This window comes from Struthio camelus, chromosome 8 (genome assembly GCF_040807025.1).
Source record: "Struthio camelus isolate bStrCam1 chromosome 8, bStrCam1.hap1, whole genome shotgun sequence".
Classification (NCBI taxonomy): domain Eukaryota; kingdom Metazoa; phylum Chordata; class Aves; order Struthioniformes; family Struthionidae; genus Struthio; species Struthio camelus.
Genome location: NC_090949.1, coordinates 3,417,205 through 3,445,135, shown reverse-complemented (window position 1 = coordinate 3,445,135; position 27,931 = coordinate 3,417,205). Strand labels below are relative to the sequence as shown.

Sequence of the window (27,931 nt, the reverse complement as noted above, 5' to 3'; positions counted from 1 at the left end):
AGCTGTTCCTCAAGCCCCGGTGCCGGGCCCGCCGCAGCCCCCCGCCGCCCCCGGCTCCCCCCTGCCCAGCACTCACCGCTGTCCACCTTGAAGCGCTCGTGTCGGGCTCGGAGCCCGTCGATCTCGCTCTGCTGGTCGGCCAGGAAGCGCTCCAGCTTGCCCTGCACTTGCTTGGGCAGCTTGCTCAGCTCGGCCCGCTCCAGCACCTGCTGCAACACCGCCGCCATCTTGGAAGCATCCCCACAGCCGCGGCGACTGCTTTCCGGCCTAGCCGCAATCCGGCGCAACGCGGGCACGGCGCATGCGCGAGAACGGCGCATGCGCAAAGAGGCGGGGCGGCTTCGGCGGGACCATGGGAGCTGTAGTTCTCCAGGCCCTCGGTAGCGGCTTTCTCAAGCGCTTCCGTTTCCGGTAGGGTCGCTTTTTCCGCCATGTTGAGTGGGGCTGGTGGTGTCTGCTGACGCGTCAGAGCCGCTGAAATCGAGAAGGGCGTTTCGGAGGCTTTGCCGCGAAGCCCGCCGCCCTTCTCAGGTGCCCTGCGCCTCCGGGAGATGCGGGAGAAAAGCGCTGCGGCTCCCGCCACACAAAGCGTGGCGGCGCTGGCGCTGGCGGCGGGGCTTGCGCGCCCTTTTCCCGCGCGCGCGGCCCCGCGGGCCGTTAGGCTGAGGGGAGGCGGCGCTGGCCGCTGCGGCCGTTGCCGCTGGCGCAGCTGCGCTGTGGGGAGCTGAGGCGGCGGGGCGGGGGCTGGCGCTGCCCGCGGGCGGCGGGCCCGGCGCACCGGGGCGGGGGTGGGCTGGGCTGACGTTAACGTTTGACGGTTAACATCATATTAATGTATTCAGGGTCTTTTTCTAAGGTTTTTATTTTTGGGTAGTCAGTGTAGCATATGTACTTTCTTTGACTTCATACTTTTTTTTTTTTTTTAATAGGCTGAAACTGCCATACTTAGTGTTAAGCCTGCAGTAATGGGTAGAACGTATCTTGTTGAGGAAGCTGTTGGGCAATATCTTTCGGACCTCAACACAAAATTAAAGCCTTGTGTCACAGGCCTGTTAATAGGACAGGTATGTCTGTAGTATGTGTAATGCTATGAAGTCTGTTTCTTTCATGTTAATAGGAGAAAATCACAGTGGGTTTTGTGCTTTGGGCTAAGTCTATTAGCATCACGTTGAGCTTACAGAAAGCAGGAGGGAGGTAGTCTGGCCAGAGAAGACTTCTATAAAGGTTTTGCAGTATTGTCTGAACATTACAAATTCTTCTAAAGTCTTTCTTTTAAAAGATAGAACACAAGAAACTGAAATTAAAATATTCAACTTGCCCCTCTGTGAGATTTTAGGGCAAAGAAAAGCTATTTGTGAAGGAAATAGTTAAACTCTATAATAATCTGTTACCAAAATATGTGTTCTGTATACAGCCCTACAATTACTCTGCATTATATGATATATTCTGAAGTTTGATACTGCCCTTATATTATCTTTGTTTATATTGGTGTCTTTTAAAGTGTTCCTCACAAAGAGACTATGTAATTAGGGCTGTTCGAACGCCTCCAAAGGAAGAGCAAAATGAAGTCAACGTAAACCCTTCAAAACTGGCATCCATCGATGAAGAATGGATAACTGCACATGCCAGCCAGGTATCACAATATGAAAGAATGAAGGGAATGGGAGGAGCAGAAAGTAAATAAGAAATACAGCAATTATCATCACTTCTGTAATCTCTAGCCTTATCCTCAAAGTAAGGGAACCGTCTTATGCACTCTGTTGGTATCTTGAACCACAATATTGATATTTATTGTTTTAAAAGTTCATGATGAAACAGAGGACTTCAAATTTTCTTGCTTGAGCTTATTTAAAATACTCTATTCCTCCATTTCAGAGGAATGTCTTAAGTGAAAAACACTCATGTATGCAGAACAGAAGTGAAATAAGCATCTTTTTTTTTTTTTTTTTCCACTGGAAAGTCATGGTGTATCACAGTTCCTAGATCTCTGAATCGTATTAATATATATGCATTTCTATTTTTAAGGTTTCTAGGATGCTCCCTGGAGGCTTGTTAGTTCTTGGTGTATTTGTTATTGCTACTCCAGAACTGGCAAAAGATAGTCAGAATGCTTTGCGCAAGGTAAGTAGACTTTCTGGAGTAAAGAAAAGGATATTTCTATGTCTGTAGCTGGGTGGTTTTTCTCTCATTGTTTTGGCTGTATGTGCTTCTCTACTTTCAGAATTAAATCAAAAACATTTGGGTTTGATTTATGCTGAGGTACGCTGAAACCTCAATAATCCGTGTCCTTTGGGACTGTACCACAGGCTGGATTAACTAACTCTGTTTCTTATGGTGTTTGCTACTACAGTAGCAGTTTCTCAAATATATTATCTTATTATAGCTATACTAAAAATAGCCACTGTAGTTTAAGGAAAATACCTTTAATGTTATTTATTCTAAGCCTTGAGGCAGAATTGTTAATGATGGTAGCGTGATAGCTTTTCAGCTGACTGAATTGTTTAGGCTAGTGGTTTTAGAGTAGTGAGAGATCTTTATTTTTGATTCCTTGTAAAGGGATGTCTTGTATAGAAGTGGTATGTGGCTTAAGTGTTTGGGATTATGTTTAAAAACTACTGCGAACATGCTACTTACTAGTAGGATTAAAATGCAGGGGAATCTAGTGCCACGTGACATCTCTTTTTTTTTAATTTTTGCTTTTTTTATCCTATAGATACTGGTTCATTGTATCTATTTTGCGAGATAAGCGTAGTCAGTAATTTTAACATGAGTACTCTTTGAACTCTTAGGACCAAGATCGAATTTCCGCACTAGTATATGTTTCTAGTGCTGTGTATTATATAGTAGCCCACAAGAAACGGTGAGCAATGTCCAGCTGATCAGCAATTGCTGAATTTAAATTTGTTCCTGTTTTTTTGAACAAGAGTGTGAATATGTGAATGTGTACTGCTTGCTTCGGTTTATGAGGCAGCCAAATTGAGGTTGCATGGGCAACTTTAGCTTTAGAGTACTTGCCTCTGAATGTAGGCTATAAGTTCTTTTAATGTGGCATTTTGATGATTTTATAAGCTGTATTTCCAGTTCATCCATAATTATGATATCATTCAGTTTTAAAAACCTTAGTGCAAGACTCTTCCAGGACTTCTAGCACATTTCTTGTGTGGAAAAATCCATAATGCTTCTTTCATCTTTAGCTAATCTTCTCAGTGGAAAAATCTGTGTCTAAAAGGCGGCTCTGGAAACCTGCTGAGGAGGAGGTCTCAGATAGAGCAGCTCTTCAAGTTTGTTCAGCAACAAAGAAGTATCCTTTGTCAGGAAGCTTGCTTGATTGAGGCTGCTGTCCCCAATCTAGTTTCCATATTTATTTCTGAATAAAAGATTGTGTTAAGATTGCTGGGGTTAGATTGCCGCACAAACCTTAAAGCCATGTGTCTGGTGGTTTGCTCAATGCATTTCACATCTCGTCTCTGCTTACTGCAATCATTATTCAATCGTAATGATTAGTATGGCTTATGTAGTTTATATCTATGTTTATTTTTTGGTGTCATATGTATGAGTAGCTACAATATGGCATCAGACTGCACATATTAGAAGTAACAGTTTTCTACAGGATAAAATGAATAGCAGAACCACATTTGGCAGTAACTTTAATGTAGAAGCTGCCAGATGAAAATGTATATGGGCAGTCTTTCATTATCAATAAATAGATGTGGCTGTTCTTTCTTTATTCAGAATTTGAATACAGACCGAAGTTTTGGGCTAGTCGATGAAGCAGGGAGGAGGAAGTTGTTTGAGTTCTGATAGATAATAGGAGATCAGTGAGTTGAAATTGTGGAGTTTTCTGATGAGCTGGAAGTAGACTATTGGTCCTCTTATACCCCCCACGATTCCCATATGTTTTTACTGTTAGGTTTGTGCGTGTGGTTGCTTCTCACTATGCCTTAGCCAGTCAGTTCTGATTTGCTTAAAATAAGGAAAACATCTAAAATATTGGGTAACTTCTTGGACTTGCAGTTGCCAAGTCATGGAATAGTTGCCAATAGCCATGGAATTGGGGAAGTCGCAGGCATGTGAGATCTGTGCTAGTGCAACAGAAGATTCTGGCTCTGTTGAGAATGGGTTAATAGAAGGAGAGAAAGCAAGGTTTTCCTTAGGAAGGTGAGAGAAACCTGGACATGATGCATATTAGTGCATTGATGGTTCTCCCTGTGCATACCTATTGATCTTAATGTATGTGTAAGAGATGAGACAACATCATTATCGTAGTTGGAGTTTACAAATATTTTTTTCTGCTTTTTTTACACTAATGAAAGGTGAGAACTTTCTTCTGAGCATAAATTAGCTCAAAAAAGTTGTTGTAATATATTAAGGGCAAAATAATTATAAAATTGTTTTTTTGTTTTTGTTTTTTGCTTTTCACTGAATCTTTTTCTTTAAGTAGCAAAGAATAGTTTGCCGAACCTATGATGTACAAGATCCAAAGGTGAGCTTGTTATGCTGTATGTCATATGCAGCTTTTAACGCATTACAAGTAGTGTTTCAAAAATAATTCTCTTGTGTGAACTATGTAGTATTTTGTTTAGACACTTTATTGCTTATTTCTACTTCTAGAGTTCAGCTAAACCAGCAGATTGGAAATACCAGAGTGCTCTATCTGCTTGCTGGCTAACTTTGGACTGCACAGTGAATGTTAATATTCACATTCCACTTCTTGCTACTTCACCCAACCATGACTTGGAGAAGAATACCAAGGTAACTAACTAGCTGCAGCAATATTAGTTTTGTGCTTATTCTCTATGCTATTTTTTTTGTGTTGAAAACTCAATGAAAGGTTTTGGATATGCAATATGAGTACAGGAGTAGGACTAATTAGCAGAGAGTGTTTGCCAGTTGTTCCTCCTTTACATTTTCTTTGAAGCCACAGTGAAGCATGCCTTGTATTAAAAATGCTGAGGGCTTTTCTGTTGTGCTCAGAGTTGGGAGTTTCCTGTGCTCAAAATACTTAGCAGTTGTCATGGTGATCCCAGCTGAAGTCTTGAAACTCTGTGACCTTTTCCCAGGTGAAGCATCCAGTTAGAACAGGGGTACAGAAAGCTTTTGATACAAACTAACTCTTTAATAGGCCCCATCCATCTTTATAAAAGTAAAATCCCGTGCTGCATGCCTGGTGTAGCGCTTTGTTCGGAATACTTTGATTTCAAGACTTGGCTTATGAAAAATGTACAATCTGCCAGACATAAGTCAATTACTGTCCCACAGAGATTTTTTTCAGAGACTTTTAAATCCTCTTGGAGTAATTACTGAAGCATATATTTCTATAGTTTTTAGGCTAATACTGTATAACTCTGCTAGAAGAGTTCTCTTTCCTTTCTTCTTCCTCTCTTTCTTATGAGACTTCTGTCTTTTTGCTTTTTTAAAGAATGGATTAAATCGGTGGTCAAAACAGATAGAGGACAGTGTTCTCCTGATCAATGGACAAGTTAAAGATAATGATACGGAACTACTGGAAGGTCTGGTGAGTGCTGTGCAGCAAGGAGTTGAATTGTAATAGATGTGCAGTTCAAAATCTCCAGTGTGATACCACAGTGACTGAAGGGTCTTCTATAGAATATTTGTTGATCTAATTGGCGTATTTCAAATAACTGATACACAGGACTCTCCATTTTCCCATCTTACTGCAAATCCCCTCTTCTTTCTTTAGCAGTGTGAAAGCACTGATTACAGGTGAAGTCTGACTATGTGTTTTTTCTTTATGGGGTCTGCAGCTTTATTGCCTCATTGAAGAGCACAAGTCAGGATTAATGTAGGTGTTAAGATTTCTAAGACATCTAAACATCTAAGGAGGAGTGGAGAAACCTTATTTGACTGCTACATTCATCTGTTTTCAGCGTTTTTACTTATATTCTCATGAGTGCTTTCCTTTTAAAACTAGAACTTGGGGCACGTTTATACCATAGGGAGGATGACTATAAAATAGTTTGACACGATTGATTTGGACAGATGTTCCTGTTTCATATGACGCATGTATTTCTCTCCCCTCAGAAAAAGTTGAGAGGAAATACTCAGTCCAACACTCAGTTTTCTGATGTCAAGGTTCTGACACAGCTGGTAAGTATTTAGTAGTTTGTAAACTTGTAACCTCTATGCTATCTGATTAAAATAGAATAAGGAAATGAAAGAATGATCTAAACTATTATCAAGAAATCCAATTTGCTTTATTCTGAAACTTTTTCCTTCTGGATGTTGTCTGTTAAACTGTAGACAGCTCCATATATTTCATGTTTCTGGAAATTCTTGTGTTAGAATAGACTTAAATTGCACAGTACAGCTGTGTTGGCAGACAAACGAAATCCCACAGACTACTTCATTTGACAGCAGGACACCTGAATCTACCTGGGTACAATGATTTCAAGGTGGCTTTGCGTGATCCTGAAGTTCATGATCCCCATGCTTCGATTTGTCATGGTTAGCTGTGGATGCTTACGTGGATACTTTCTTTAGAAGTTCAGTCACTAATTTTGGACTAACATACAGATCCTGTGAGCTGAATCGTAATTTGGATCTGTTAGGTCTGTTTCAGGAGTTTCCTCTTTAAAAGTAAAAGAGGTTACGGAGATTCAGCCCCTGAATTATGCGCCCCAGTCTAAGTCCTAAAGTCAGAATGTGTCTAGGTGTTGGTTTCTAGGCTTTCTATACCACACAGGCCATCCCAGTTTGCCAGGTTGTTCCTGGGCTCTCTAAATTTTTATTGAGCAGCAGCTTTTATCTTTAGAAACACGTAAAATGCCATTTAAACTTGGAGCAGCTCACTGCTGTTATGTTGCTTCAACAGTCGTTTGCCTCACGGAGAAAGGAAGGATTTTTGTTTTAGCTTAAGTAGTTTGTGCGTTTCATGCAGAAGTCATGCCTGTTTTCCTTTTGATTTAAAAAGATGTAAATCAATAATTCTCTTTAGCTTTGAAGGCAAGATTTTTTTTTTTTCTGCTAACACGTACCAAATATCCTTTCCATACTGGAATTCTAGTTTGGTTTGTGAATCTCTTGTCCTCTTTGCTACAGAAAAATTCCCATGTTTCGAGACGCTGTCTTAGAGCGCTACGTGCAATGCACTATTCATTTTGGTAATTAGTTATAAGTGTGACCAAATTTAGAATTTCATCGTGACGGATGGATGACTCTCAAGATACCCTAGGTTATGCGCTATATAGTAAGCATATGAACTTCATAATTTAAAACAAAGATCTTAAAAAGATTGCCAGATTGTAATACTGATACTAGCAACCGGCCACTTGACTGAAAAGTTTCAGAACTCCTGCAGACGGAAATATATACATCACTAGAGATGGAGCGTCTGGAAAAATAAACGTTTTACATAGTAAAAAAGGAAAGAGTTTTTCAATCTTAACTAACAGAACTAAAAAGTCAGAGGTATATGTTATGAGATTACACATAAACGTCTTAAGGTATGCTATAAATTTTAGTGCTGCAAGCACCTAGGTAACAAGATAAACTGAAACATGCCTATTTTTCAGTCCCAGGGTTCAAGTTGTAGATCGACAGCTACAGTCCAGGTCTGCAGTGGTTCCATAAATCTCAAAGGTGCTGTGAAATGCAGAGCCTACATCCATAACAACAAGCCAAAAGTTAAAGAAGCTGTTCAGGTAGAGAAAACGTTGTTGAATTCATTGGAAACATTTTCCTGAAAACGTAAAGTTGTCATACTAGTTTTCTTTGACCGAGTAGTGTGGTCTAAACGGAGGTCAAAACGTCCTCTGCCTTGAACATATGGATTGTTTGAGAAGCCCTCTCTGTGTGTATGTATAACAGGTTTAGTTCCTTATTTCACTTTTAGCAGATGCTGTCTTTTGTCATTAAGGTTGTTATCTGGTGAATCTTTGCACAACCATCAAAGTGAAAAGGATGTTGCAAGTCATCTTAAAGTTCAGATAATCCTGCAAACTACGTATTATTGTACATAAGGAGGGGAAAACAGTTTTTATTTATTGAGTGGTTTTGTTCCTTACTGAGTTAGTTAATGCCTTGTGAATTTTCTTGTTTTTTATAGTAATGTCCAGGTGTTATCAGTTTTTATTCTAGCCATAGTAAAAACTTCCTCTGGGATTTTGTGGGTTTTTTCTTGTTGTCTTTATTTTAACTTTTTTTTGATGTTAGTTTCTCTGTTACTTTATTGTCTTTAAGGTTTTTTCTGAATAACTGTTCTTTGAAAATTGGTTAAGCCTATGAGGGATGACTTTTGTTGTTTTTTAATAGTCAAAAGCTTTGTAAATGGCTTTTATACGGCTTATGTTTTTGCTTTGTCTTTGCAGGCTTTGAAAAGAGACATAATAAACACATTGAGTGATCGTTGTGAAATACTGTTTGAAGATCTCATTATAAATGAAGGACTTGACAAAAAAAGTAGGAACTTAAAGAGAAAGCAAGTTACCATATATGCAGTGAATTTTGGTTCTTGCAGAAAATTCTGCTAACGTACTGAAATCTTACCATAGTTAAAGTAGAATAAAAAGCAAATAGCACAATTTTTGTTTTTCAGTCCTGACCTTTTTGATTCAGAGCTTTAGACGAGTTTTATATATGTTCCTTGCTATCACAGTTTTCATACAAAGTTTGTGTTTATTCTGTGACGACAAAGTGTAGTTTCACCTTCTTTCTCACTGACTGACTTTTTTTTTAATTCTAGTTAAAAATCTTGTTGCTGAACTTCTACCTGTAACTTGCATAGTTTTTTTTTTAAAAAAAAAATCACTCTTATGGTGTTCCTACTGATACTCAAATGAAAGATGTGCTTAAACTTGGCAAGATTAAAAGAACCAGTTGAACATGGCTTTGGACAGTCTGTCAGCTGTGTTATGAACGCTAGCTGACATAAAAATCTGCAGTTTAATAATTCAAGTCCAGTAAATTAAATATAGCTTTGTACATGGTGATTATGGTAAGAAGAGGTATTCAGATTCTGTTTTTTCTAACTAACTGTACAAATTCTCCATCTGTGTTGTCTTTTGTCTCCTGATCTCTGTTCGTTTCATCACGGTTCATCATACAGCTCTGGTGTCATTTAAGGTAGCAGATCATATGTCACTTTCAGCATCATGAATTTGTGGATTGCATTAACTTGAATTTAACGGAGCACCATACAAAGGCCAGAACGCAATGCAAATGAATCTCATGAAAATAAAACTTCCTATCTTGATCATATTAAAAACTGAGAGGGGAAGTGTATGATGAAACCAAATCTGTTAGCTCATGCAGGGTGATTCTTTAAATGTCCTCAAGTCAGTGTAATCTTCATTTATTTGTGTGTGTGTGTATAAACATATGTTTATACATAATTAGTTAAATGGAATACCAGCTTGTACACCTTCCATAGAGGAAAGAAAGCTTTTTGAAAGCCACGATCTTCTGTAGTGATTTCAGTAAAACTGGATAAGAAAGGGAAGCAGGTTGATTATATAAGGAACAGTGATTCGTGTTCAGAGTCATTATTTGCTTTAGGATAACGCAGTTCATTACGGTGTTAAATGTATAGAGTAATACAAAGGCATTCTAAATACTGCTTTTAGCTGACTTTGTCCAAACTCTGGTTCAATTATGATCCTGATGTTTTTAATTGCATGCAGTTTTCATTTTCCTCTTTAGGTGGCACCCATAGTGCGTGGCTCTAAGCGTGGCATAAAACAGCCCACTGATTGCAATCCGTTGTAGCGTTGAAGTAACCGGCTAGTCTCTGTGCACCCTTATCTGCAGTCTGTCCTAGAGTTCTTTTCCTAGTAATTCTAAACATGATAGAAGATCAGTTTAACATTTCATGGTCTGGTTTGGAGGTCTCTTGGCTATTTCTGGAGAGAGTAATGTAAAAGCATAAATCAGTATGATAGCAGCCAAAACTTTCATGAAGCAGTAATAAGTAAACAAGCCATGTCTGAAATTGGACTTATTGCATGGAAGCCTTGAGCAGTTCTTTTGGAATAGCTTTGTCTGATGGGTATAGATTAATGAGGAATTTTATCGTAACTAGCAAGGTCTTTATTTAGATGGTTTTTTTTTTTTTTTCCTCCTACTTTTCTAGATTTCCAGAGGGAATGTCGTGTCTTACCTCAAAGGCTATTTGTCCCTGTTGCTGGATCCAGTGTGATGCTCAGTGATTATAAGTTTCATGATGAGGCTGCTGGAGAAATTCAAGAACGTTTTGTTGAGATGTTGGATCAGACTGTGCGAGCTGAAGATATACAGATAGCAGAGGAAGTTAACACAGGTAAATGCAGTATCTGAGAACCAGATTTTCGTAGTCTGTTATGCCGTTTAATGTTGACCAAAGGCATAAGCTAATTTTATCCAGATAGGGAATGTATTACGTTTAAATTTAGTTTACTTCATATCTTAGAAATTGATTATGTTAATCTAACTACGTTTCAAATGTGTTTGTGAAAAATGATTAAGGTTCTTGCAGTTTGTTTGGCTTGTAATAGAGCTCACTGTGTCTCAAATATTTTGCTCTTTCATTGATTGCATTATTTATGCAACCATGGTTGCAGCTCATGAGCTGCAGTAGACATGTAAATATATAGTTGAACAAAATTTGCACGCTTTACTCTGCATATGAATTAGGGATGATCTTACTCTGCAAATAAACTGTAATAAAAACCTCTGTAGGTTTTTATATCAGTTACGTTTTCAGTAATTCAACTTTGCCAATTCAACAGTTTGAGTAGTTGTTCTGATTTTTTTAAGCTAGAACATGAAGTTGAATGTTTCAGTCAAATCTACTAGTTCTCCAGGAAATATTAAAAAGCTTTGTTAGTAACAAATAAATATGCTAATGTGTTTTCCAGGAAGTTTTCTTGGTAAAACCTGACTCTCCTCCTCTCCTCAAGCCCCGTCCCCCGCTGAAGTACCCTTCCTTGTTCTGAGTGTGTTAATATTTTAATCTATACATCAAATACAGTGCATAAAACTGAAGTGCTGTTGTTCCCCTAAAATGCAAAGAAAATTGAAAGCTCTTCATTTTTTCTACTGAATGTCTTTTAAGCGTATGATATGCCTATGAGACTGTTGCGCTCCTTTTAATACAGGTATTTGTCACAAACAGGTTATTGATTTCTTTTTCTGAGTGATCTGGCTTACATTGTTTCCTGTTTTTTTCATAGGAGTTCAACTTCATTGTAGGATTCAAATCTATAGCAGAAATGCATCTCATAATACTTCCTATGATTTTCTGCAAGTGTGTGTTTTGTGGTTTTTCTTATCTCTTTTTTTTTTTTCCCCCCCTCCCCTTTTCTTCCATCAATGTGGTTGGGAGTTACAATATAAAATTGTAAACTGCAAGTTAAAAAATTAACACTATTTCTCAGATAGGAACAGTAAACACTTCTTGATGTTGGAATTTAGGGAGGGGAAAACGAAAGACTTTGCCATTGGTTTGCCATCTAAGATAAGCTGTGATTGCTAATGTTCTGCTTGGCCCTCTTGTTTATTTGGAAAGCTTCTTGAGTGTTTTGTTTTCAGAGCTAACCATAAATTTTTATGTCCAACCAGTAAAAATATCTCCTGTAATATAAGAATAATTTTAATATTTTTAAAGCTAAGCATTACTGAGCTTTAAGGAATTGGTATCATTTAGGGAATTAAGTAAACTAATATTGTTGTAGCATTAAAGATATGCCTGGGGAGGGATGATGATTCACTAAAATTTTGTAACTTACGTAAAGATGTATAATCTGTAGGTGGGAGGAAAGCATGATTTAGACTAACAGTAACACATCATAAAGATTTGATGCCACTAGCACATGTAAAATGAAGTCCAGGTAGCTCACAAAATGAATTTATATGTTCTTATAAGTTACTGGCTGTAGAACTAGGCATGGGGCAGTTATTTTTAATCTTTTTACATAGATAGAAGTAAATGCCTAGATGAAGAAAGGCAAAAATGTACCAAGAGGGTCCCAGAATAAAATGGGAGCCTGACTTTGCACCAAGAAGCTTCTCCCTAGAGTGGATTCTGTTAGCAGTGATGCTAGCAGTAGGCTATCAGCTCAATACTATTTGATTCTGATGATTATTGTTATGGAATTATTAACTTGTGACATAAAGTGCCTCTTCACTTTTATTAATGCTGATAGGTCATTTTAGAAATGAGACCTGTCGGCTGTGCAGAAAGTATTCTGCACTGTAAAGAAAGGAATTAATTTAGCAGTTTGGGTCTATTGGTACTTTGGTATGAAATACCTAAGTATTACTAGAAGCATGAGTCTATGACATAATGGCAGCTGGGGTTTCCCTTGTGTAAAGGCTTTTTCAAGGCATCATTCTGATAGGAGTAGCATCTGTTGCTTCTCAAACCTTAGAAGTGTCTCTATTAATAATATTTAGTATTGGGTATTAGTTTAAAAAAAATTGTTTTGTAATGAATTTTGACTTCCAGTCTTGAAATAACTGAAGAAGTTATGCATTATGAAGTTCTGGAAGGCTTTCTCCTAAAATAATTGTTTAAAATTCAAAAATTTGTGAGCATGCTTTTCCAAGAGTGTCTTTTTAATGCTCTTTAAGTACTTGAAAACAAGATCTGATCAGTAGAACAAAGATTTACTTTTAAGCAGCTTTTAGTCAAAATGTATGAAGCGGAGCTATCCTTCGCAATTTTTATGTACTTACCTGGGATGCGTTGCTGTCTTCTCCTTACTCTGGTGTTTCTTCTTTCTCTTTCAGCTCTCCGGTCAGGTCACTATTGGGTTGTGCTTTAAAGTTGTTCACAGAAAATAGAAAGTAAAAACTGACCTATTATGATTAAAAGATATAAATAGCTCTAAGACTGTAGTTTCAAGGTATTTAGTGCTTTAATACAAGCAGTTGAAAGCTCTGTGTTTATGATTGGATTTATTAAATCCCTGTTCCTCCTTGAGCAGGGGGGCTGTTAAGTGCACTGGGTAGATAAACATAAGTAAGACTTCAGTAACGGTAATCTCTTGTCCATCTTTGTTAGCAAATTTAAGAATTAATAAAGAAGTAAGGATTCATATAATTAGTTCTCGAAAATGTCTGCTTTTGAAAACTCTGCACGTTATTTATACCAAAGCTATTTGAAAAATAGATCTTCCGTAACCAAATGGCATAAATGTCTTTTAGTCTCTAACTAGCTCAGGATTGGTGTGGGGGGATTGGGAGGGGGAGAGGAGGCCGCTTTGTTTTCTGAACAAACGAGCACTGCTGTCTTGATGTGCAGCTTCAAAAGTTACCTCCTGAAAAGTACAACTCTTCCTATAAAGCTGCAAAGCCATATAAGGTCAGAACACAAACTGCCTTACTTCTTTCTCAAAACTAAAACAGAAAGAAACCTACTGGATCTGGTCTTCAGAGTTGACAGAAGAAATGTGGTCAACTTTTCTAAAAGAAAGATTCTGTTTTAGGGAATTGAAAACTCTCATAAAGAAGTTTGAAGAGAATGTGGTGCTTTTGGCTTGCTAGTTAAGGTATAAGAAGGTATAAAAAAAGCTATTTTACCACCGTTAGTCATTTATGTATTGTTCTCTAGTCACAGATTTCAGCTATTATCCGGATAAGGGTGGATTGTCTTCCATTTTGGAGAAAACATATTAATTAAGTAATAGGCTTATTGCAGACTTGTAAGCCTTGGAGGTATGAGATTTTCCTGAAAAACAAAAACACCCCTCACATTCAGATTTTATGTCCTTTTTTTTTTTACCTCTATGTGCAACTTTCTGGGAGATCTCAAAGCTCTGTTCTTACTTAGCATATGAATCTCACTGTCCCATTAAATTTCATATTGGACAGTTGTTAACTGCTATGCTGCAGTACATCCTATAAAAAGTCAGTGGATTCTAAGGCCAAACACAGGAGGAGGAGGATGTGTGGCTGAAGACAAGTCCCAAATAGCTAGTCGGATCAATTGCTTGTAAGTTTTTTGTGACTTAGGAAATTTTTAAAGCCATTCATACACATGACTCATCTAAGATGACAGGCACCACCTTTCTGATCACAGGTCTAGATTGTGTGTTCTCCCATGGCACATGATATGCTAGAGAAAGTACTTCTCTGAATCATTTTCATATGAATCATATGAGGGATGTGCCTAGTATTACTCAGCTGTGTAACTTGTAGTCTCTAGATGGTTGACAACCCCACTCAGGTAATGAAAGGTTCATTGTTATACAAATCAATTTTCCATGGACTTTTGAATCTTGATATCTGGTACTGCTGTGGGTTTTTCTCTTCATCTTCTGAACAGGAAGAATCTGTTAGTCTGTTTTGCATATCTCGGCATGTCCATTCTGTTCTTTCCAAAGATATCCAGGTTTCACTGCAGTAGCAAGAACACTTTATTTCACTTTTTGCTTCCCTAGAATATACCTGCAATAGAAATTACTTAACTGTAATCAGAACTTTTGAGAGGTGAAGCTGTAACAGGCTAGTCTAGCAACAGGAGTGGAAATCTAAGACCTTTAGCCTGCCACCACCAAGTGGCCTAACCACCAAACTGCATAATCCAAAGTATGCTTGCTCTGTGTGGAACAAATTGGAACAAGTGCAGCTAGAGGACTTGAGAATAATCCTCTTCTCTCTCTCTCTCCTGCTCCCTCCAGCAATCTGGATATAGCCAAGCGATTAGAGAAATCTTCAGAAAGGGAATAGATACAGATTTCAATCCCATCAGTCTAGGAACAGAGTCAAGCTCTCTCACATCCTGGCTGAGTGTTCTACGAATTTCCTAACTGTATCAAAAGGGGAATGTAGCCTTTATTCCTGTCTTGAAAGTGCCTTTAAAAGGGATCTTAAAGCATTTATGACTGAGGCAGTGAATTTATGCTGGGCTCAGTCTTTTAGTGGCAATGGTATTTCCTTGGAGCCTGAATTCTGGACAGATGCGACTTTGAAGGGAAAATTTTGATCTTGGAAGATACTTGGGGAATCACCAAAATTAACCATGATCTGAGGTGTCAGATTCTCCCCAGATTATATAAAGGGAGTTGGGTATGTAACCAGGGGACAGAGTGCAGAAAAGTGAGTTTTGAAAGGGGAACTCCTCCTTTCCTGAGGGTGTATGGTTTCTTGGTTTTTGTTGTTTTTTCCCCTCCTCTACCTCCTCTCTCCCAGTTACATAGGATAACTTTGTATTGTGTTATTGCTGCGGCACTATTACTACTGCAATAATTGATCTTTCTGCTGTATATATGCTTTATAAAGTTGATATGAGTTTCATATCCTTTTGCACTAATTCAACTGTAAAATTTGTGTAAAATGCAAATATTAGCTTTTCACCTGGTATTTATTTGTTCACTTGATCTCTGTGCAGTTCATATTTGTCCAGTTACTGACAACATGGATGACACAGAACAGAATCAACTGACAAAAGCAACATTGCTGTTGAAACTTCAACAAAATATGGGTATGTTACCTCCCTGATTCTGCTATGGCAATCCAGAAACTATGGTGCAGCTTTTCAGTACCATTCGTTCCCACAGCGTTTTTGTGAGATTAATGGAAAAGTCTTAAACCTTGCTGCTGGTGACTTCATACAATAGCTTTTCTAAACTGTGTTCTCACTTGAGAATTGTAGGTACAGGGTGTTTCTTGGAAAATAAGAACCATAGCCCGCAGTTTCAAGAAAAACGGTCAGCTTATGTAGCTTCATGTCTTTTTTGGGGGAGCCACTACTTCTGTAGTTCTGTACTTGGAGAAGGAGCGTAGTTGAATCAATCTGTCAAGTAGGCATCCTTAAATTGGCTAGTGAGTCATCAAGTTTCTTCTAAAGCTTACATATGCATGGGCTTGGCTATTAGTTGTCAGCCTCAATAACTTAAGGAACAGTAGTCACAGAATTTTCCTCTCAGATACAGCTTATTAATGCTCATTGATCCAGGTCTCATGCATCTCTCCGCACTTAGCGTTCTCTGTCCTGTGAGCTTTGAACTGTCTTTTCTTGTTAAAATACAGTATCAAGAATGTACTTTCAGTTATACTGTAGTCAACAAAACAGTAGCGTTTTGTTTTCTATCTATTCTTAAAAGTAAAACACAGTGACTAGAAGATTAAAGAAGAGTAATCATGAATATGAGTATTTTGGGTGTAGCAGCGCTTTTCCTTGAATCATCGATCTTCTTCCCCCCAATATCTTGTCAAGCGCATCAGTAGCGAACTTCTTAATAAGAAAATGAGTATTATGCCGTAAGGGTTGCTTCAGAGATTATAAGGAGTAGATGTAGTACCACACAAAAAAGAAAACATTAAAATTCTTGTTTCGATTTAAAGTTAGTTATTTCTGCTCGTCTGACTTCTAGAATTAAGCAGTGGTGCAGAGTCAGTGCTGTTTTATGGGCCACGACATTGCTGAGTTATTTCTGAAAAATGCAGTCAACTGGAGTTTGGAAGAATCCTGCTCCAATTAGACATTTCTTGTGGGGCTTGTATAATGTAATTATCTTGCATCATAGCTTTGGATTTAGGCTTAGCAGTGGTGCACAGCTTTTTTGGGTGGCTTTTATTGTTTCTATTCCTACATTTCATTCACCTTGACCCTGCCCTCCACACCCTAGCTGTTGATGACTGTGCTGCCCTTGCCACTCACTGAATGCATTTCCTTTGTCATTTCTAGGTGTGGTAATAGCAGCTGCAGTTGCAGTCTTTGCATCAATCTTCTCTTTTAACTACTTCAGTGACTAAACTCAAGCAAAAGGAGCCTCATGGAAACATTGACCAGTAATCACGCTTATACAAGATGGAAACATCTGGGTTTAATACGTTAGTAATTAAGAATTGTTGCCTAAATATCACCAGTTAGGTGTGCAATATAAATTATAATGATACATCCAGTTACCTTGTTCCAGCATGCAGTTATTGTAGGTGAATCAAGTTTACAAAAAACTCTTGTCACTTGTACAAGTAACCGTAAAATAGTATTATATTCCAGAAAGAGCCCTTAAACCAATATAGAACTTTCATTTTCTTCCTACACACTGTTTTAATGTAAGATGCTAGTACTGTTTTTTCTCAGGGTATTACTAAGACTAGTAGACACCTACTATGACAGTTCTTGCTTTAGGGATTTCTTTGCTGAGTTGTCAGTTTTACTAACAGAAATCTCATCTCATTCAAGTTAATTGGGGAAAATATTTAGTCTTCATGATACCAACATTTCACCACGTAGTTTAAGGTAATATTGATTAACTGGCATAATAGGTATACAAATGGTTTCTAGTAGCTTCAAGACTCTCTAGACCAATTCAGACTGTAAAAAAAAAAAAAAAAAACCTTAGTTCAAGACCTGGAGAACCCAGAAATCAATAAAATGTATAAACTTAAACTTTATTAAACTTTATAAATAAGTGTATAAACTCTTACTCAGTTTAACATTTGATAAGGATTTCTCTGTCCACCTCTGATTCAAACATCTTTCTCTTAGAATATTAAGAGTTCAGCAACAGCTACATCTAGGCAGTTCTAGTCGATTATTTAACGTTACTGCAAGTTTTCAAAATCATTAATTAGGATTGTTTGAATATAAACAAGATGCATTTCCATTATGAGATACTCTCATGAGCACATTACAAGGTAACACTGTTGTCCTCTTGCAGTGGGGAGAGGGGAAGGAGGGAAGTATTCTGATAAGGTTAACAAAGATAATGTTATATTGAAATGAGTTGTTTAGATCTGAATTATAATAGAATATAGTTCCAGATTCTAGGGGTTTTTTAAAGCCACTGCAAACTTCTTTTAGTGTAAAGGCATTGGAACGCTCAAAAAAAAAAAAAAACCCACAACAAAAAAACCCTTAGGTTCTACAGCATAATCAAGTATATATTGGAATACTTTTTAATAAAAGGCAGCTGTGAGAAAGATGTCTTTTGAATACTACTCCCTTGTGTCTGTGTGTATATATATTTTTTACATATTTGGAAAAATACTCTGCTTTTAATACTGTAACTATTTTGGAACGCAGTGTTGATCTCTTGTACTTGCTATTGTTCGAGTAGGGCTTCTCAGGAAAATGAATGCTACAATGGAGACACTGTTTTCAGGTAAGTTCTTCAGCTGCTGCATATTTTCCATGCAAATGGATAGAGTCAATAGGCAAAATGGCATTATACAAAAGCAGTTGATTCAAGCATTTCTTTGGAGGAATTGGAGTGCTATCCAGAGAATAAGATGAATTTACCAGTACACTTTAAAATATGATTGGCTTAAAAATTGCTCCACTATAGTCACTGTTAGAAGCAAGGAATGACAGGGAGTGGGGAAGTAACGGGAAGAAAAAAGCTTCAGTCCTTTGTCTTATTCTCTTGAACATGTACATCTGTTTACCTTTTTGTTATCCAGCTCTCAAGAAGACCTGGTCATTGGGCTTGTTTTGATACAAGTTCTCCTTTGCTGCTTTATTGAAGAAGCATGCTTTCATCTTCTATCCATTTGGTATTTTCTTGACTAAGTGCGGGTGTTGCATGGCTTATTTAACGTTTAAACCATTCTGTATGAGCTTAGAGAACGAAATGTGATCTTTGTACTCTCAACAACAACAAACAACTCGCTAAACTGCAGCTCTCACTTATTCTTGCTCAAGCTCTTATTACTCTCCCATCCTAGCTTGCCTGCGGTTTCTGTATTTGCAGCATCGTGAAAGAAAAGAAAGAAATTGAAAACAGTGTTCCACACACAGCCAGTTTTCTACTTCAGTCTCAAGCACCCTAACTTCTCTGTAAAAGGAAACACTTAATTTCAAAATGCTCTGCATCAGCTTTTGGAGGTAAAAATGCGAAACAGTTATTCTCGAATGACGTATTATTTGAAACTCGACCATAGAGGTGTGAAGTGCATCACTTGTGGCGATAACTGTTATGCCACAGAAAAATTGTATTTGATTCAAGAACCTGCTGTGTTATGAAACACTCTGCAAACAGCTCTTGAATTTGATTACCACCTATAGTGTAAAATTAGAGCTTACTTAGAGATGTTTTTGCGTGGATCCCTGGGAAAGAATATGTATGTGTGCGTATATATCTTTTTTTCTTGCCAACTTATTGAATATTTAATAAAGCGTCTTTTCTGCTTATGGTACTTGCCATAGACTGTCAAATGAGCCCTTCACCTTATAACTCACTAGGTATTAAAGATCTGTGGAGGTATAATTTTTCAGTTGGAGGTGAAAGTCGGAAAAAAGGAAGCATCTCAGATGTGTGTTTTAATGCAGGAGATTGCATTAAGGATTTTTTTTCTCCACATCATTTGTGTAGGAAAAAACAAATTAACCCTGTCAAAAAGAGTAGTTTGGCTTCCATCTTCAGACTGAGCTGCCCAGTCATTCTGCCGGGAGGAAATAGTGCATATGAGGAGACAGCGAAGGGATTTCCACTGTCTCTTCCTGTCCCTTTTGTACTGTTAGCTATTGATTATGTAAGAACATGAGTTCTTCAAGGGGTTCCATGTGTAGAGGATCTAGCTGCTACTCTAAGTATAGTTCTAAAATCGATTTGTTTTTTTTTTTTTTTTGGAATAATTTTACATGAACCTTGTATTTTCTGTGCCTGGTCCCTTCCACGAATTGAAATGTTTGCCGTGTTTAGATCTAGAAGCCTTGCTTTGTTACCCAATTTAAATCTGTTTGGATGTACTTGTGAGCCAGTGAATGGATAAGCCCCCTCCTGGCTGAAACGTAGTTTGTGAAAAGCCTCTGGCCTCGTGTACAATGAGGGTCATCGTTCTGTACTCCTGAGGGGTAGCGCGGGGCATGCCGGCAACTGCTGTGCCTCTTCTAGAGCTTCTGTTAGTAGTCTGATCAGCAGTGACGCTTCCCCTTCGTTCTTCTCTGCGTCTATATGTCTGAAGACACTCGGGGACCTTCTACCTCTGAGTCAAATGGAAGAATCACTATGGCTGAGGGTAACAGGAAGTCTGGTTCCATGTGCTCATTGAAGCAGTTATTTTTCATTATTCAAGAATCTTCCATACAGCAATACAATGTTTGAGTTATTTTTTGTTTGCTTTTTCTTTTTCCTGCTGAAATGTGGATGACTGCTGTGATCAGAGATTTATTTGCAACTTCCATTCGTCATGAGCTTCTGTTGAGGCTTGGTGCTGTGTGGGGTTCCCCCCCCCCCTTTTTTTTTTTTTTTTTTTAATTACAGGTTAAAGGAAATCCTGCTTAAGCATGCTTAGTCTGTCTCTTTAATTGGCCTGTCAGTCTGTTTCTTGCAGCCAGCTATAAATGTAGTTTCTGTGCTGGTCATTGTTAGGGTGTTTGGTTTTTTGTCATTGTTGGGTGGTTTTTTGGGGGGATCGGGGGGGCCTGGTTTTTAAAAAATGAGACTTACATGATCAGGCTGGCTATGTGTAAATTCTTGCCTGTTACGTGGTAATTTTCAAATACATAGAGGACAAACACTTCATCCAAAAAAAACCCCCTTTACTACTGAGAGTCAAATGCTTGTCCTGCTATTCAGGCAGCTTGTTGTTTTTGTGGACAGAAGATAATTCTTTATCTTCTCCATAACCTGTTTTATGATTATGAGATTCTCATAAAGACAGATATACTTTTTTCAGATGGGAGTCTGAAGTCAAGAAGTCTAAGAAGTCAACCTACTGGTATAAATGCAAATGTTAAGAGAAGACAAAGTTGCTTTTAGCTGTGGGGTAGGCATCATGCTTGTGTAAGGGGCAGAAAGGACTGCTCCGAGGGAGAAGAATGCTGCCAGCTTTATTCAGTCAGAGACATTTGAGTCTTGTATTCGTCAGTTCTTCAGAAATTTATGACACAAAGTCATAAAATTTCAGGAAGATACTATTTGTATTCTTGTAGAATAAAATCGTGAATTCTTTTTCAGCATGAAAAAGATTGTGCATTGTTAAGATAAACTGGGTCGTTTCATTTGTACTGCTTAGTTTACATGAGGTGAGATTGCAAATGCTCAGTTTAAAATAGTAATCCACCACAAAGCAATATTAAAATTAGAAATTTAGTTTTTCAGTAGTGTTTTGATAGTCACTAATATTCAACAACAAATGGATGTTTTGACCGTTTTTAACAAGGCGTGGGTTTTGTTTTAATAATTTTGTTTGAAGGGGTATTTCCTGTGTCTTACAGGAGTCTTTTCCAGGGTTATATTTTGCAAATCTTTTTGAGTAGAACTATTTTTGTTGTGTAGATCTGTTAGAAAGTCGTATACCTTTCAGTTGTCACAGTGAATTTTCTACAGGAATTAAAAGTGAAAAAATGTGTTTAAAGGAGTAATAAAGAACCTGCTCTTAGTGTGCCCCTGAAAGTTCAGTTGTTATAGTTGTGTTACTGCAGCAGTAGTTCTTTGAAGCTGGTTGCTCAATTCAGATTTCTCGTTGATCTGTGTTTAGGATTTCACATGGTGACACTTGCGTGGTTGGATCCTGAGCTGAAGCAAAGCTGAAAACGCTCACTCTAAAGTGAGTAAAAAGTGAAACTAGCAAATTGCTCAAAACCCCCTTGATGAGTGAATTAGATGGGTACAGACAAACTTGTAAGGTTTTGATGGTCTCGGATGTTATCAGCAAAAGTGTGTGTGGCTGATACAAGCTTAGCCTCCAACTTTGCTAGTATGCAAACAAAATTGTTGATACAAACAACAAAACATCAGTACTATTTCAGAGTTGCCTTTCAGGTTGTTGATTTCCCTTATTTCGGGGGGGGGGGGGAGGGGTTTTGGTTTTTACACCTACAGAGAGAGCAGTGTCTGCAATGAACTCACTGTGTGTTTTCCTCTCAAATAGATTTTTTTTTTTTTGAGGTTATAGTTTCCAACAGCATCCCTTTTGCCAAAAGTAAAACTGTGAATTTAGTAAATTTGTGTCTAATAAGTTCCTACTAATATTTTATGTTCTTAAGTTTAAGGTTATATATGTATGTGTAAGGTGTGTTTAAGGTTATATATTATGAATACACGTCACATTTCTGATGGCAGTTTTTTCATGATTTTTAAGCTTTATTCATAGTTATTACATAAACACAATATACTTTTTCAGTAACTTGCAAATATTTTAAATAGTACAGTTCAAAAACATGGAGCAATAAACTGAAATCAGCTGAGAGTTAGTCCGTGTTAGCTGTTTGGATGAATAACTTGAAGCAGTGAGCTAGCTTTGTATTTTCACAATTATTGAAAATGAAATGCAGAAACATAAAATAACGTCCTAAGTATCTAAGGTGTAAGATATAATAGTGCAAAGACCTCAGGCTGTTTTGTTATTCTTAAAGAACTGCTGGGTGGAATTTTCTTGACTGACTTCAGTAGGAACAAATTTACTCTGTGGAGTCAAGAGTCTTTGCATAATTCCATAGTGTAGAGATTGCTTTTTGTGCATGCAGAGGGATGGATTAATTCTGTTTCTACTGAAATCAGTTTGTTTTTGTGCTTAGTGGACACATACATGGGGCCTCAATTTTTAGTTTTGTGCCTCACTAATTTCTTAGAGAAAAACAATATTGTCCCCTGTTCATCCTATTACTTGTGCTTTGCATAGAAATAAGTATGTACAGGACTGTCTGTTGTATGTATTCTTAGTAAAATTTGCGTACTAACAGTTAAGGAATTATATATCTTACAAATAAGTTTAGTAAGCAAAGACAGCCTTCTCTAAATGAGGTGGGTTTTGCTGAGGTTGATTACAGCATACAGAAGAGAAATGGGAGACGGCGAGGTCCGTGGCCCTCTGCTTATTCAACATCTTGCTCATCCATGTTGCCGTTTTCCAGTGCTGGAAGCTCCCTTTCAGGTAGCAGCCCATACTCATTTAGGAAAGACTCCACATCCACAGCAAAAAACTCCTCACTGAATTGTTCAGAAACACTAATGAAATTGCTCAGAAGCTCTCCACCCTTATAGACAAGTAGAGTGGGAAGCACTTCATTTGAGAAGCGGTCTCCGGCCCCTGTGCTGGAGGCCTTTATCTTGCAGAACTTCACAGTGGAGTACTCTGCAGCAAGGCAGGTCAAGCTGTTGTTCAGTGCATCGCAGCCCTTGATGCCATCTTCATAAATATGAACAATGACAGTAGTAGTTTTATGTTCCTTCTCAATGGCTTCCAGGAACTGTTCTCCATTCTGCAGCTCACACAAGTAGCCGTATTTTGGCCCAAAACTCAGCCTCTGGTGCATATCCTGCATGCAACGTTTGCGATATTTTTGTAGGCAACTTTCGTCTTCTTTCTCATCCTGAATTAATTCATACTCCTGCATGCTCATCTGTGGATGTTGAGAGAGTGCTATATTAAATAGTATTAATAAGTGGCCCTCTATTGACACTGAGGAGAGCAAGTTGGTCTCTAGAGAACATTGCCTGGAACATTTAGCCAGGAAAGTAACTTCTTTATTCTTTAACGCACTTCTATGTTTCTTTAAGGTTTCTCCCAAGATACAAGGGTGAAGATCCTGCCTTTCAACACTTGGGTGTCAAATTGATGATACTGAAGAGAGTTACCATATATGGTGAAAACTTCTGGATCTTCCAGAGGTGGTGGGAGTTTTTCCAGTAACTGCAATGGGGTCAGGATTTAATTCCCCCCCCCACACCCCACCCCCACTATCACTGTTTTCGCAATTACTCAGTTACCGTGGCAGTGAGTACCCTTTCAGAGCTCTATCCTGACTAGCAAGTTTTTAAGCCTATAAAAAAAACTTTCAACTGTCTTAACCAAGGATAGAGCATTGGGGAGAAAAGGCCAAACTCTCAGTATTGTGTGATATATTTCTATGACATACACTGCTTATTTTACAGAAGTTGGACTCTACCTGAGAGAGGCCTAGATAGTACTGTGTCTTTTAGGTCAGATGTCGCTATTCTTGTGGCAAGCAATTCTTTGTTCTTTGAGTATCGTCCTAGTCTTCAATGACAGCACTTATGCAGCCACATGCTACTTAGTGGGAGTAATATAATCTGCACCCAAGAGGTTGTTTTGTTATATTTATGATACAAATCCGAAGTAAGGCTACTGTCAATAGTGCTGATTTATTTTATCCATATTATGAGAGTTCTGCTCAGTTGCAAAGGAACCGAGCCTGGTAAATTCAGGATTTTCTAGGTTATATAACTGTTTCATATAGAATCAAAATAAATGTGTTTTGCTTTTCTCCTCTTACCTTACGGCAGAATCTCTCTCTGGTATCTTTATCGTCTTTACTGAAAGATCTGTGTGGTGAAGACATTTGTCTAAGAATTTCTTTCTTGCTCAAGGATAAGGAGTCTCCATCTTCACTTTCTAATTTGAACTTTCTCCAGTCATTGATCACACCTTTGGGCCCTAAGAGAGACAAGTTAGATGAGAAACTGGCTGCAACAAGAAGCAGTCTTAAGAAGTTTCTGCCCTTCACTTGTCCTTTTGTGCCACAACTTATCCATCCCCATTTGCTCTCGGGGCATGCTCCAGGAGTGCTGAAAACCAAAGCATAAACTCTTTTTTTCTTTCTTTTGGAGGCTTGTTTCTGACCTCAGTCACTTTGGTACTCTGGTTCATATCATGATAGTATAAAAGAATTTTGGTGAACGGCACAAGGGGTTAACAAGGATGAGGGCCTGGAAACTTGTTAAAACAGGCCTCATGGCCGCAACCAGTGTTTCTCACAAATATATTTGTGGCTCCCTACGGACCATGGCTTTCAATACGTACCACACATAAGAACTTCACATTCATAGTAAAATTAAGAATACAGGACGTGAAGATTTGGGGTTTTTTGTTTATTTTTAACCCATATCTGTTCCACTGAAGGACTAATCTGTAAGGCATTGCTTATTGATGATTCTGACTATAATGCCAATCTCACTCTTCAGAGCTGGTTAGCTAAGCAGTTTTTACGGTTCAAAATGGCAATGGTATTCTTCAGAATCAAATATTTTGATCTATACCTTTGATAAAGCAAAAACATGGAGAACTTTGTTTTCAGAGGTGAAGTTTCATTTTAAGGAAAATTCAGAAAAGGCTAGGTAAGAAGATCTTTGCTTTACAGAATCACAAAATGGCAGAGGTTGGAAGGCACCTCTGGAGGTTTTCTAGTCCAACCCTCCTGCTCAAGCAGGGCCACCTGGAGCACACTGCGCAGGATCATGTCTAGGTGGGCTTTGAATATCTCCGGAGAACGAGACTCCACAACCTCTCTGGGCAACCTGTTCCAGTTACTGTTCACAGGAAAGAAGTTTTTCCTCATATTCAGATGGAACTTCCTGTGCTTCAGTTTGTGCCCGTTGCCTCTTGTCCTGTCACTGGGCGCCGCAGAGAAGAGTCTGGCCTCATCCTCTTGACACCCTCCTTTCAGATACCTATACACATTGATCAGATTCCCCCTCAGTCTTCTCTCCTCCAGGCTGAACAGGCCCAGCTCTCTCAGCCTTTCCTCAGAGGAGAGATGCTTCAGTCCCCTCATCATCTTTGTAGCCCTCTGCTGGACTTGCTCCAGGAGCTCCATGTCTCTCTTGCACTGGGGAGCCCAGGACTGAACAAGGAGAGAAAAACTGAAATGAGAGAAGTGTTGTGTCTTCATGAGGTAGTGTTGCCAGTTGCTAAGAGTCTATTGTGCATTAAATTTCAACGTGTTATAGTGATGGCTAAAGGCGAGGTACCTGACACCACACCCCTAGGGGGAAATGTTAGGTGAACGGAACCCTTGCAAGCAAGAGTCCAAGACAGGAATTAGCATGAAACCTTGGCGTGGTGATAACAGTTAAGTGCTCAGTAGCCTAGTTTTCAGGACTGTTCAGAAACCTAAGTGTGCACGTAGTGCCTTGCATTTGGGTCCCTAGAAAAATATCTTAACTGACAGTAGCAGGACTGGTCTGGGAAAGAACCCCAAGAACGGCTATTACAGGAGCTGAATTTGTTATGATGCAAGGAAAAGGAGCCTTCAGAGCCCAGAGAGGCAATGGATGGTGGTCTCAACACGTGTACTACTTACCCCTTGGCAGGATAGGATGAGGTAGTCTGTAGAACAAAGTACAATGATACTCATAAATCATGGTGATTGAGTCTCGACTGAAAAGAATTGTGACTCTGAGCAAGGGTGCTTTTAAAGATTTTTAGATTCTGTGCAGCATTTGTCAGAAGGCTATGTAGCTGCGTTTTGAACATTCCTTCTGTAAGAAGGAAAAAAATAATTCAGCCTTTATAGTGTGTTAGTGGGTTCCACTAGAAGGAACAAAGTTGTTTGTGTCTGAAGCAAAAAGCCAACAAGATTTGCACTGGGCAATTGCTGTTGGTGCTCTCTTCAGGTGTCTTCTGCATTTGCCATTTGCTTCAGGCGCAAGGAAGGTTGCTACAAAGATCATTTTGGTGTTACCTGCCCTTACATGAGGCATGTCAATTAGTCAGAAATATGTTCTCATTGGCTTTGGAGCGTACTTCTCTGTGCAAGGAGCTTGGCATCTCAGTGAATGTACTTGACTTCTGCAGTTTAGCTTATATTTAGGATGGGGGAGGGCAGAAAGTAATCGATTTCCTTGCCTGTGTGTGTAGCCTGTCCTTCAAAATCTTCTTCCAAACTGGCGTTTCTGTTTTCTTCCATTTTGGCGACTGGAGTGGGAGATGCTGCAAGTCCAAAAAGGAAAACAGTAGCAGAATGAAAAGGTACAAGCTTACAGCTAGGTACAGTGCAGTGTGTAATTTCCTGCAGCTGTTAGGTATCAGCGCTGGTAAAAAATCTAAATTGTAATTGTAGAGCTACTCATTGCCTCGTAAAAAACTATTAGGATCAGTCTGTTATTAAAGGTGTCTGGCCAAATTCTCACTGAAAGTGTCTGGCTGAGGATATCTTCATTTTATTGTTTGTTCTCAGTCATGGAGAATATTGACAGCTTATTTTGGGATAGTGCTAGTAAAACTTTCTGCAATGGTAATGTGCAGTGATTATTTTCACTCTCCCTGCCTCCCCTCCCTCCTCCCCCCCCTCCAAAAATCAGGAACTGATGACTTTTCCAAGTCCTGTAAGTGTGTTTATTTTTATGGATTGCCTGAATTGCTCATTTCTTGTACAGAGGATGAAGCCAAGTATTTGTACCTGTGAGATCAGAGGCCTCTAAACATCTTGGAGCTACACAGCTTTTACTGAACAAAGTTACAAAACAGAAGAAATTACAGGGAGTATAAATCTCATTCCTGTTCCACCAGTTGTATCCCCAAGAGCCAGACAGTAGTCACAGAGCACTGGGGTACAGCAGTGCTCTAGCAATCCCCCTTTTCTGTCTTCCAGTAGAGCTTCTGAGGAGCAAAGCAGGACCATTCCCCTTAAAGGGAAGAAGAAAGGTTTCTCCTCTGTAAGAAGAGTTCTCCAGATAAGCGGAGCTGGGCAGTGCCAGAGCATTGAGCTCTCAAACTCAGCTGGTCTAGCTGATGTTCTGCTGTTTCCTGAAAGTCACTGTAAATGTTTTGAGGGTTCTGCAGCTTTTATGAGCAGATCAATTATCTGTTTCAGAAAGATATACTGGGGGTGGGGAGGGAGTACTAGTTCTTCAAATGTATTTTTGCTCTACTGCTGACAGACAGGTTCATATCTCTCTGCGTGTGAGCTCTGCCACAACATATTCCTGAATCTCTTCTCATGTTACACCTTAGTCAGAAGTTTCCTTTTTAGTCAAAAATTGTCATTCCAATGTGATAAAGTGCCACTCTTCAAAGTGTCTGCCTTAAGACTCCTGTGGAGAGAGTGCTCCCATTTAGTTTTAGCAGTTCAGCTGTTAAAGTAGGCTTTGCAATAGATCCTATCTTGAAGCAATTATTAACATGTTATGTAATGAATGCCAGATCTAAAACCTGATAGTAAGTTAGACTTCAGTGACATTTATTTTGTAGAATGTATGTACAAGAGAAAGTGGCACGTTCACCTGCTGGACTGCTACTTACACGTCAGGATCAAGGGGGAAAGTGGAATAATGGCTGAGCAAGATGCAAGTAACCCAATTCT

At 38.7% G+C, this 27,931-nt stretch overlaps 3 protein-coding genes across 14 annotated transcripts in view; 1 reads left to right on the top strand and 2 right to left on the bottom strand.

Moving 5' to 3' along the window:
- TPR (translocated promoter region, nuclear basket protein) overlaps window positions 1–335 on the bottom strand; it is a 40,953-nt gene extending 40,618 nt beyond the window's left edge. For all 4 annotated transcript variants that reach the window (XM_068953581.1, XM_068953582.1, XM_068953583.1 and 1 more), the window contains exon 1: window positions 77–335. In XM_068953581.1, the coding sequence (XP_068809682.1) occupies window positions 77–320 (244 nt within the window). In that variant the 5' untranslated portion in view covers window positions 321–335. The remainder of the gene's footprint in view (window positions 1–76) is intronic.
- On the top strand, window positions 307–24,035 carry ODR4 (odr-4 GPCR localization factor homolog). Of its 9 annotated transcripts, none has more exons than XR_011142701.1 (16): window positions 408–531; window positions 930–1,064; window positions 1,502–1,633; window positions 2,026–2,121; window positions 3,195–3,301; window positions 4,447–4,483; window positions 4,612–4,752; window positions 5,420–5,515; window positions 6,043–6,108; window positions 7,533–7,661; window positions 8,328–8,418; window positions 10,088–10,273; window positions 15,326–15,418; window positions 16,625–18,769; window positions 21,367–21,435; window positions 23,388–24,035. XR_011142701.1 is itself a non-coding variant. In XM_068953587.1 (14 exons), the coding sequence occupies exons 2-14, from the start codon at window positions 966–968 to the stop codon at window positions 16,690–16,692; spliced, it is 1,341 nt and encodes a 446-aa protein (XP_068809688.1). In that variant the 5' UTR covers window positions 307–411; window positions 930–965; the 3' UTR covers window positions 16,693–19,085. The 9 variants fall into 9 exon arrangements, 5 of the variants coding, with proteins under 5 accessions (XP_068809688.1, XP_068809687.1, XP_068809691.1 ...); XR_011142703.1 differs by lacking the exons at window positions 21,367–21,435; window positions 23,388–24,035 and having other exon boundaries at window positions 411–531; window positions 16,625–16,770; window positions 18,003–18,047; window positions 18,346–19,085; XR_011142702.1 differs by lacking the exons at window positions 21,367–21,435; window positions 23,388–24,035 and having other exon boundaries at window positions 411–531; window positions 16,625–16,770; window positions 18,003–19,085.
- PDC (phosducin) lies at window positions 21,739–26,536 on the bottom strand. The gene is made up of 3 exons (XM_009672651.2): window positions 26,476–26,536; window positions 24,125–24,285; window positions 21,739–23,230 (listed from the first exon to the last, which is right to left on the bottom strand). The coding sequence occupies exons 1-3, from the start codon at window positions 26,534–26,536 to the stop codon at window positions 22,703–22,705; spliced, it is 750 nt and encodes a 249-aa protein (XP_009670946.1). The 3' UTR covers window positions 21,739–22,702.
- Window positions 26,537–27,931: the final 1,395 nt, after the last annotated feature.

Excerpts from the sequence above, each read along its gene's own strand:
- ODR4 (XM_068953587.1), top strand. The coding sequence starts at position 966 with ATGGGTAGAACGTATCTTGTTGAGGAAGCTGTTGGGCAATATCTTTCG. Across the intron at positions 4,484-4,611 it reads ATGATGTACAAGATCCAAAG|AGTTCAGCTAAACCAGCAGA; the intron begins GTGAGCTTGTTA and ends TTCTACTTCTAG. Across the intron at positions 15,419-16,624 it reads GAAACTTCAACAAAATATGG|GTGTGGTAATAGCAGCTGCA; the intron begins GTATGTTACCTC and ends TGTCATTTCTAG.
- PDC (XM_009672651.2), bottom strand. The coding sequence starts at position 26,536 with ATGGAAGAAAACAGAAACGCCAGTTTGGAAGAAGATTTTGAAGGACAG. Across the intron at positions 24,286-26,475 it reads AGGACAGGCTACACACACAG|GGCCCAAAGGTGTGATCAAT; the intron begins GCAAGGAAATCG and ends TGTCTCTCTTAG. Across the intron at positions 23,231-24,124 it reads GAGAGAGATTCTGCCGTAAG|ATGAGCATGCAGGAGTATGA; the intron begins GTAAGAGGAGAA and ends CAACATCCACAG.